This window comes from Netta rufina (genome assembly GCF_964035555.1).
Source record: "Netta rufina genome assembly, chromosome: 3".
NCBI classification, from domain to species: domain Eukaryota; kingdom Metazoa; phylum Chordata; class Aves; order Anseriformes; family Anatidae; genus Netta; species Netta rufina.
In genome coordinates, this window is record NC_140125.1 from 84,987,884 (window position 1) to 84,998,604 (window position 10,721).

Genomic DNA, 10,721 nt, shown 5'->3' on the forward strand with positions numbered 1-10,721 from the left:
GGGAAAGATTTCTGAGACATGGTTACTCTAAAAAAAAATCTTACTTTAAGTTCAGTAAGATAACCAAGCAATCTGGTTTAGGATGGGTTGGTTGTGGAGTCCACACCAATCATCTCATCTAGCATGAAAGACCACATTCAACATTATCATTTGGGGTGGTTATTTTCAGCTGTCATTGATGTTTCCTGAACAAATTTCAAGAAAAAGATTGCCACAACAGCAGTCTGTATTCCAGAAAACCATTTAAGGTAACACTAATTACTGTCATGTATTTTACCTTAAAATTCTTCCATTGACTTACATTAGTGCTTTATTGTGATGGTTTTGACCTCAGTGAAGAACTCATAGGAATCCTTTGCTCCCTCCCTTCCTACACCTGAGGCTTTCATCCCACCAAACGGCAAGTTCAGATCTCTAACAAGCCAGCAGTTGGTCCACACCAATCCGGCCTGTAGCCTTCGTGCCACCCGATGAACGCGTCCTACATTGCTGGACCACACAGTGGCTGCAAGGCCGTATTTCACACCATTGGCTCTTTCAACCACTTCCTCTTCTGTATCAAATGCTACCACACATGTCACAGGACCAAAGATCTCTTCTTGCATGCAACAAGATTCATCCCTGACTTCTGTAATAATGGTGGGCAACATGAAATAGCCTTTGTGGTTGCCAGCTGGGAGATCCAAGGAATCCACTCCCTCTCCGCAGAGGATTCTAGCCCCTTCGGCCTGGGCTCTCTTCACATAGCTCCTTACCTGAGGAAACAGCAGGAAAACATCATTCCTAAAGGATACAACATTCTCAGAGTTCATCTCTCCAGTCTGGACAAACCAACCAGAGTCCAGGAATATCTCTAATGGCATCACACTGCCATTACTTCCTTTCTAATGACAGAGGGTTGGTTATTCCCCAACTTTTGTTGTTACGTTCCTGTAAAAACCTAGCAGGCATCACTTTCAGCCCTTCAGTAAGTATTCTCAAAAGGGTAGGACCCATGGTGAAAATACAAGTGGTCCCAGAACATCCCTCCCTTTTTCCAGGAGCTTGGGCAATTTGCCATATCTCTTGTGCCATGGTTCACTCACTTACTTTGAGTGATCTGTAATATTTTTCGACTTTACTGGCAGGCTTATTAAAAGTTTACATACCAATAGAATGATGAAGCCATGATGAAGTCTACAGAAAATCTCATTAATAAAGTTATTTCCATGACTGTTGTTATCGTTATGGTTATGTTGTTATCATTGGTTATGCTATTGAACATCTTCTGGTCCAAAATCATTTCCTCATTTATCTCCCTATAGAAAACCACAGAGATACCACTGTGCTTCTTTCTCTTTTTCTTTTCTTAAGCACCTTTGTAGGTTAGACTCGGAAGTCCTCTGTGGTACCACAGACAGAGGGCATTCAAGCAGTGGGCATTCCTACCACTCTACTTCACAATAGGCTGGTGAATGTGCCAAGGCCTCAGGAAGAGGTTTGTCTTTCTCTCTCAGTCTGCGGTTTTCAGGAAGCTTCTTGTTTATACTGATCGTGTCAGATAGTTTGGGGACATGAGTATCTGCTGTCCTGAACTCTGTCTAAGACCACAAAAAATCATTTCATGTAAGCCACTGAAGCAGACAGCATTTAATTGTGCACTCTCAGCTCTCTACACCCATGCAATTCCAAATTCCTGCTGACATTCCTAGGCAACTGCACTTGTACCCACCAGAATGTGCAGAGTGTTATAAAAATAAGACTTTTACCTCAGCCATTAACTGATGAGGCAAATAAGTGATCTCAGCAAATGCAACATTAAAATACATGAAAATGTTGCTGAGCTGTAACATTGGTCAGTATAAATTCATGACTTGGGCATACCCGTTTTGACTTATTTCACTTCAAATGGGAAATCTTTTATTTTAAATTATTTTCCCCATGCAGTTGATTTTTCCAGAATAATCACGTTATCCCAGGGCACAGCCAACAGAAACTTTACTAAACAAATACCTTATATTGGCTTTGAATCCTAATCCCTCACATCTAATCTTGGAGAGAACATGGCATATACCTCTAAAAACACCTTTTGTAATGCACTAGAAGATGAGATAAGATCAAGTAAACTCCATGTAACATTACCTTTTCTAGATGCTCTTTACTTATTAGTGCTCCCATGTTGACTGTAGGATCTGAGGGGTTCCCAACCTTCCACTTCTTGGCCTCTGCTACAAACCTCTTCACAAACTCACTGTATATACCCCTCTGAACAAAGATCCTGGAGGTGCAGAGACAGATTTCACCCTATCAAAAGAAGCAAACAAAATCAGTTCATATTACATTGTACAACTCACAGGTTTTAGAAGTTACTTCCCACAATAAGACTTGGGTCCCTGCAGCCTCAGGAGTGCAAGCTACAATCACCAACACTGCAAAGCAGGATTTTTCCCAGATCAAAAAAAATAAAATAAAAAATAAGAAGTACAGTAATAACAGGATTATTCAGTCACTTACTAACCCAAGCAGATCTGATTTTTTCATTGATTACATGCCATCTTCCCCAACATTTTTCATAGAAAATGTGATTTCCATTTCTGAACGATCTTTCTCTTCCTTCCCTTCCTTCCTGATGCCAGACTATTTTTTTTCTGAATGCTAGCCCTGATGTGATTTCTTGGCTTTGGTGCTCTCTCCTGAGGATGGTGAAGAAGAAATGGGAACACTGGTAGAATCTGGGGGAAGTCTCCTAATTAAATTCCAACAAAAGTTTTCCACTTAACTTGCAGGAAGGGATTTAAAGCAACTGCTTCCTGGGGGGATAAACAATATATCTATTTTGAGAGAGATAAGGCTACTTTGTTACCTCTTACGGAGAGCCCTAGGAAGAGCACCTTATGATTTTGTTTCTCTGTTTGTGGAATAATGCAAATATTTTCATATTTTTCCACTTGGCTCATAACAAAGAATCTGGAAACAGTCCTTGACTATTTAGGATTTGGATTCAAAAGTACAGACACATGTGCTCACTCTCAAACACACATAAACCTCCTGCTGCAAATGCAGAGTACAAAGGTGAGAGGCACCTGGTTGGCGAAGCTGGACCGCAGGGTCGTGGGGATGCATTGGCTCAAGTCAGCGTCATCAAAGACGATTGCGGGGTTTTTGCCTCCCAGCTCCAGAGAAAGCTTTTTGCAGTGTGGGGCACTCTTCTCCGTGATCCGCTGGGCTGTGAGCGTGCTTCCCGTGAAGGAGATGAGGGGCACGTCGGGATGGCAGACGAGGGCTTCTCCCGCCTTGGCACCCGTTCCAAACACCACGTTCACTACCCCGTGGGGCATCCCTCATGGGAAGAGAGGCACAAAGTGATCACACCCTTTCCCTTGCTTTGTAGGTTTCTTTTTTCTGTTTTGTCCTTGGAGTTCGAAAATTACTAGAGACAAAGACTGACCCTCAACTTAGGCTGTGGCTGACATGCATAGTCATGAGTTAAACAATAAAACCATTCCACTCATCAGTTTGCCTGACGTTCATCATCAGTAACTCAATTTTCATTTATTCTGTAATAGGGAAAAAGCAGTTTTCCTCCCATTTTTTCCTAAAAAGCACACCAAATGCAACCATGAGAATCACCAAGGGCTGATTCTCACCATCTCCCGCTCTTGCAGTTCCTCTGCTGGCATAATGGACATAGGAAATTCTCAAGGGGAGAGCAGGAGTGGGGAGGGAGACATGGGAAGACTTTTTCATGAGAAGATAGTGGAAAAAAATAGGGAAATAGCTGGGGTGGACAGTTGGAGTAGTGTGATCACAGGAAGAGCTTTTCACTCTCCAGTGCAATAATCAGTTGCAGTAGACCATCTTTCCCAATTTTTTTTAGCACTCCGATTTCTGCAACAGAAATGGTGCAGCAGGTCCACACAATTCATCCAGCCTAACACATTAAGGGATGTACCTGCTTTCTCCAAGAGTTTGCACATCATCCAAGCTGTAACAGATGTCATCTCACTTGGTTTGGCAACTACAGTATTTCCACACGCAATGGCAGGAGCTATTTTCCAGGTCAACAAATACAGTGGCAAATTCCAAGGACTGATCAAACCAGCTACAAGGAAAAAATATATATAAATAAATAGAAATAAAAACAGGAATTCAGTCTAATGGGATACAAAACTTGATCCTGTAACCTCAAGCAGTTATAAACCAGTTCAGATTTATGAAGGAAATTTAGATATGACTTGCATTTCCAGACAATTGCACAATAAAGCTGCAGCTAGAACCAGTTCTCACAGGCAGATAATTTTAAAAGATCTGTGCAAATGATCCTAAAAGTGATCAGCCATACTCTGAGTTTTGCTGTTTATTTGGGACAGAATCATATTCACAACTGCTTTTCAGGGTTTTCTAGGAACATTATGGCAAAGCCATAAAAACTATTTATGTCAACTGGTCTGTGGTAACATTCTGTGTTAGCCTAGATCACTCTTGCTTTATGCTACTCTTTGGAGACTTGGAGACTCTTTTTTTTTTTTTTTTTTTTTCCTGATAAATATTGATCTAACTTATGAGTGCCAAAGTTTATCAATGTGCTAACTGCTGTTTCCACAAATTGCTGAATTACCAGATTTTTTTTTCCTTTTCAGTAACCGCCTTTGGGAATACTTCTACTTTACATAATAATAGAAAATGGAAGGAAAAAAATATCTGTAAGTGTTCGGTGTGACTGCTCATAAAAGCCACAGCAGGATTCCTCACTGCTTGACTGAGCAGATGTAGGAATGGGGCTTCAGAAAGAGTGAATTTTATGAGCAATTTCACCAGATTTCTTGTTCTCCATTGCTCATAAAACTTTATAAAGGGTCCTCTAGCTTTTAAGCAATTGAAACGTGAATTTGGAACATTTATACCTAATCATATAAAACTAATAACGGAGTCCTCGCCACTGAATCGCTCGTAAAGTGGGCCCAAGCACTTTGTGAAGCAAGAGCAGCATCTAGTGGCCGAGCAGAGCATCTCCCCGGCTCGAAGCCCCCCGTGCCCCGGCTGAGACGTGGCGTTGCGAGCAGCTGCTGCACTTCAACGACAAAGTATCATAACTGAATTTACATGGGGTGGCTCCGGATCTAGCAGCCAAGTCATGTTTAGCACGCGGCCAGGAAACAATAAATACTAGCTTTAGGAAAAAAAGACATCTCCCAGTTGTCTGAGGCAGGCACTGCCCAGTTTTCAGGGTTTCAGGAGCATCATACCAACTCCCACAGGCTCCCGTGAGGTGTAGTGCACGCAGCCCATGCTTGCCATCTCGGTGCACTCTGTGGTGTGATGGAGGATAGATGAGGCAAAGAACCGGAGGTTGTGCACGGCCCGGGGGATGTCCACTGTTCTAGCAAACGTAATAGTTTTTCCTGAAACAAAACCAAGCACAGTGCTTTGTTATTACAGGCAGTAAATAGCTCCTCTAAACACCACTGCTAACAAAGCATGTTTTTTCATGTCTTGGGGAGAAATGTCTTTTGTCCTGCACCCAAGTAATCCCCAGCACAGCATAATCACCATCAATAACAGCTCCCCTGTAATATTGCATCACAAATATGTAACAGCTCAAGTCAACACTTTGCAAGTCAGAGAAGCAAGACTTCAGATGCCACAGGAATCCCAGATCAGGGACTTCTACAAAATTCATGCACGTCTACAACAGTTTGAACCAACAGCTCACAGCTAAAAGTCTGGACCATGTCCTCTGTTCCAGTGCTCATCAAGACAATGTATTTGAGATGAACAGTTCACATTTTTACCCTGATCCTTTGACTCTGCTTGGGCAAATTCTTCCAGGTCATGTTCAATAAGGTCTGCCAATTTGTTCATGATCCGAGATCTTTCCAATGGACTTTTTGAGGACCAAGCTGGGAAGGCATCTTTGGCAGCTCTGACAGCAGCTTCCACCTAAAAAAAAAGCAAAAGAGCAGTGCTGAATATTAATGAAAGGCCTTAGAGAGAATATCAATCAATCCAGCCTGCTCATATTTGGATTAATAATCCAAATCACATTGCTGGGAACACTGTATCTCTTCAGAGTTGTGACTATTGATAGATTCTCCATTTTCATTTTCTCAAGACACTATCCCATAACTGAAAAATGCTTTTGAACATTTCTTTTCTTGATACTGCATTTCACTCTCACTCTGGCTTTTCTCTAAACTTGCAGGCAACCCTCCAGGACTGGAGAAAGTGTCAGGCCAGTCACCTGGCACCAGCAAGCACCACTGGTCCAACCCATGCAGAATCTGGTTTCTCATGGGGGAAGGTACAAGAGTTTCCTGGAGCAAATGGAGCCTCAGTTTGAATGTCCACAGTTTGGCCTTGCAACACAGGATATAAGTGATGAAAGTAAGGGGTTGTGGAAGGAAAAGATTGCATACCCTGCTAACCTCTGATTCCCTTTCCCCTTTGCCCAGTTGGATCAATCAAGAACTGAGAGCATGCCTATGGAAGAGCCACTCAGAGAAAAAAACTTACCTGATCACAGCTGGAAACTCAATACTGTCCCCACATTAGAAAGGAGCACTATTTATTTATTTTTAACTCTTGGGTTTTAGTTATTTCTCTCATTAAATACCTAGTGAAGTCTACAGATGTAAAAAAAAATAAAAAATTAAAAAAAAAAAATATCTTTATATGCATTTATATTGATGCTAGACATTAGCTAGATAAGACTACTGAAAAGGACCAGTGACTTACTGTGTGAGGTCAAAACTGCGGTTTGCAGTACTGGAAATGTGAAATGTCTTCTTCCTTTCTCTCTTCCCTTTACCCATTCTAAATTTCCTCCCCCAACTGACATAATACATTTATAACTGACATGTATTTCTGTCTGCCGATCCTCTGAAACTTGGGAAGAGTTCAGAAGCTTCACTGCCTTAAGCATGGGGAGCAAGAGCTTTGTGCACATGGTTAGTTTGCTCTCTCCTAGGAGAGAACTGCTGCTGAGGTGTTTTGGCTGGCAGCAGGCCTAAGCCTTCACGTCCCACTGCCCTTCTGCGACTCTGCTCTGCAGCACAGCTGGAGGAGGCACAGCACAAACACATTCATAATAGGTCTCCCTCCACCCCTGATGGAGCAGCAGTACTAAACATCAGCCCACCAGGCTGGCAGCAAAGTCTTGTGGCTTTTTTTGTCATTGTTGTTTAAATCGGTTGAAAGCAGAAATGCTGAGGCGCTAACAGGCCTACTCGTGGTTCCAGTGTTCATCAATATGGTCATAAGCACTTCATAAATATAAATATATCATTTTACTATAAACACATAATATTTTATAATTATAGTAGAATAATTTATATATATTATTGTATAAAATATATTTATATTTAAATATAAAACAATAGTGGCTGTTTTGCTGGTGTGTTTTGCCTGAGATATACATAGTTTCTGCATGGTCCTTCAGCCTGACTTTTCTGAATACTGGCAGAATACCAGCACTTTTCTAAAGCAGAATAGGCTTAAAACAATTAAAATTCAACTGAAAGCACTCTCCCTCATCAGTCTTTTTCTCTGGGCACTTAAAGTAGTTACCTGGGTCTATTGATTTATAAGTGGGTCCTTCTGGATGCTGTTTACCAGTCTCCCAGATTGCTAAAATGGCTACCAACACCCTTACATATTTTAATTAAATGCACTATTTAACCAACTTTTGATTATATATCACTAAATTGCTTCTACTGCCTAATGTATGTATCAAGGTGGGCTTTTAGCCAAAGCTTAGTTGGTTTCCCATCATTTTTGCTCAAAAATTTCTTCAGCTTTGTGTAACCTAACCAAGTCATTAACCAGGAGGATGTCCGTGTAATATAAATTATATGATTCTGGCCCCCACTAATGTCACAGCATTGGAAATGCACAGGAGAATTTATAGTTTTCCTCAAAATAAGAGACAGAGTTTGAGGGACAGGATGTTAGTGGTCTGGAGGCCAGGCTGGGAGATAAACCAGCTCAGGCAAGGTCATACAGATCATTGGCCAAGCCCACAAACCCAGACTCTACCCTTTTGATTGTAGTTCAACCACCAAGCTGCTGGAGTAGGGCCAAAGCAGGCCTGGGAAAGGGGAACTGCAGCTTCTGGAGTGAGTCAGGTGTGGAAGGCAGGCTACCCTGAAAAGGTTCATCCTCTGTGAAACGATACCACCTTCACTAATTAACTTGTTCTTCCACCCTCCCGTCATTAGGTGCCATTGTGGTGCTGCTTCTCATCTGTCCTCTCCTCTGCTGTCTTTTCCACCTGGTGCTGCAATGCTCCAAGAGAGGCCGATGTGAAAGTAAGGCTATCTGCATTTTTAAACCCTCCAGCAAGTTTAAAAGGAAGAAGTCACATTTTCATGGACAGCAGAAGATAAAATTAGCAAAGGAAGGAATATGAAGTGACAGTAGACTAGTCTAAAAAAAAAAAAAAAAGGCTCATACAGAAGTAGTAAGAGGGAGCAGCCACCTAGTTTGACTCGCAAAAAGAAGTGAAGAAAGTCAAGCCATAAAGAAGACATGCATAAGAATTCAGCTATGAACTTGTGTCTGAAACACTTCCTTCTGCTTTCCTCTCCTGCACAAGAAAGAGGCAGAAAGAACACACTTTAAAGCTATCATAAAAGGTTCACATCAAAATACCCAAAACTGCCCTGAGGAGGACATTATATATGCATTCCCCAAGGTATGATGCATAGGAGCAAGATTCTTTAAAGAATTTTTTTTAAAAGAGATTTTTGCCAGGCCTAATTAGCAATCATCAGCCTGTCTTTTGGAGATACAGGGCGCTTGTGCAGCCTGCATCGTGGTTTTGGCAGAAACCAGCTCACTTGGCCCCTGCAGCTGACCTGGTGTTGAATACCATGGCCAGCAATGGGTTTCCCCTCTGTCTCCATTCTGTGTCCTAACTTTCCACAAAAACCAACCACAAAATCTCAAACAGGATGTTGAGCCTTATGAGAAAAACATGAATTCTTCATTGAACCTGGACTTAGATGCTTATTTTGAAATCTCTGGATATCCTCTAAGCAGTCTGAGATTGCACTTTCTCCTCCAGCACATTCCACTAGTCACCAGTGGATGCCAGCTCTGCAAAGCCCAATCTTTTTATATAGCTGTCTGAAGGCAGGAGTATAGCACTTGCTGACTTTACAGGACCCAAACACTATGCACAATCCCCAAGCTGAAAGAGAAACGCCATCGTTCTTCACATACATTTGAACTACAGCTCCAGCATGGCCAGTAGCCTAGTTTTGTTAAGTTGTTCTGGCATTCTCACATCTCTCTTGTTTTTATGATTCTGCAAACAGGAAGATTTGCACCTGCACATCAAAGAGAAGTCTTTTCAGGCATAGTTAAAGGTTAGAGTGAACTTACACAGATGAATTCTAGCAAACCCAACCTGTTACACTTTAACCCTTGGTCATCAGCATCTAGCAAATATTTACTCAATTGAAATTACAGTGCAAAGGTTTCTGCTGAAAGAAGCTAGATGTCAACAGGGATGAAATGCAAGTGGAGGAAACAGGTACACATAGTAGAAGTTTGTTTTTTTAAAAAAATAAATGTTTTGAAAATGAAAATGGTACTAGTCACTACTAGTGACTGTTTTCCAAGTCTTTGAGCCTTTTGCATTATGTTATCTTTTCCAGCTGTTTCTTTCCATGCCAAACCTGAAGCAATATGGTAGACACTTCTAGGTCCCTTATAAAGCAGTAGCAATGAAACTGCAGATCACCCAATAAACGTTATGTTACCCTTCCACACTAGAATACATTCAGGGTACCAGGAGATATTCATCCCATCAGAGAGCACAGGTCTAGGAAGCATTACGTTGTTGCAGAGGACAGACTGCTTCATGAGGAAATGTACACTCTCTGCAGCTTTTTTTTTCTTCTTTTATGACACTTCAGGGGAAGAGCCAGAATGCCAAAATCCTTTGCAAATGATCAAGACACAAACGTAGAACACTGTATACAGTGCCTCTAAGTTTGTTTACATTGGCTTAGGTTCTAGCCTGTAACTTTTGAATAGCAAAATTAAAAAAAAAAAAAAAAAAAAAAAAACAAAACAGTATTTGCTGCCGCAGCAATAAATTACACTGTTCACTGTTACAACACAATCAACAACTTACTCTTTTAAACGTTGAAGTCTTCAGCATTTATTTTTTTGATCTCTCACCTTCCAACTTCTCCCACTCACGATACGCATTTAACATTTCTACCTCTCTGTGCCCTTGGATAGTACTCACCTCTTCCTTGCCACTGTCTGGCACACTGCAATAGACATCTCCCGTGGATGGATTATAGGAGTCTATGTAGGAGGAACAGGGAACAAATTTGCCAGCTATAAAGTTTTCCAGCACTAAGAGAGCCTTTGAGTGAGCCATTGTTAGCTGCTTGCTTCATCAGCGATTTTTTCCTAAGAGGTGTCAATTTAGATTTGTAGTTCTGTAAGTATTTGCACAGCAAGTTTGAACTCCTCCCCTCTCTCTCCGTCTTCCCTGCATTGCTCATTCATAAGTCAGATGAAACTCTGGCAACAACAGAAACAAAGAGTAAAGGGGGAAAATTATTATTTCTGTGACTTCCCCCACCCCAGGAGCTGAAGCAGGGAGGCAGGATCAGATTAAGATCTATGAAGAGAGTTCCTCTCTCTTTGTGAGAAAAAAAAAAAAAAAGCACTGAAGAAAGGGAGAAAAACAGTTGTCTCACAGGAAAATTTCTCCCTGACTT

At 41.4% G+C, this 10,721-nt stretch overlaps 1 protein-coding gene across 3 annotated transcripts; it reads right to left on the bottom strand.

Moving 5' to 3' along the window:
- Positions 1 to 302: 302 nt before the first annotated feature.
- Positions 303 to 10,375, bottom strand: ALDH8A1 (aldehyde dehydrogenase 8 family member A1; the record flags this gene model as incomplete). 3 transcript variants are annotated; one of them, XM_084283776.1, is made up of 7 exons in its annotated part: positions 303 to 755; positions 2,122 to 2,283; positions 3,063 to 3,319; positions 3,932 to 4,081; positions 5,226 to 5,381; positions 5,772 to 5,919; positions 10,238 to 10,375. In XM_084283776.1, 7 exons carry the CDS (start codon positions 10,373 to 10,375, stop codon positions 303 to 305), a joined length of 1,464 nt encoding a protein of 487 aa, XP_084139902.1. The 3 variants fall into 3 exon arrangements, with proteins under 3 accessions (XP_084139902.1, XP_084139903.1, XP_084139904.1); XM_084283777.1 differs by lacking the exon at positions 3,932 to 4,081; XM_084283778.1 differs by lacking the exon at positions 2,122 to 2,283.
- Between the last annotated feature and the right edge of the window lie 346 nt (positions 10,376 to 10,721).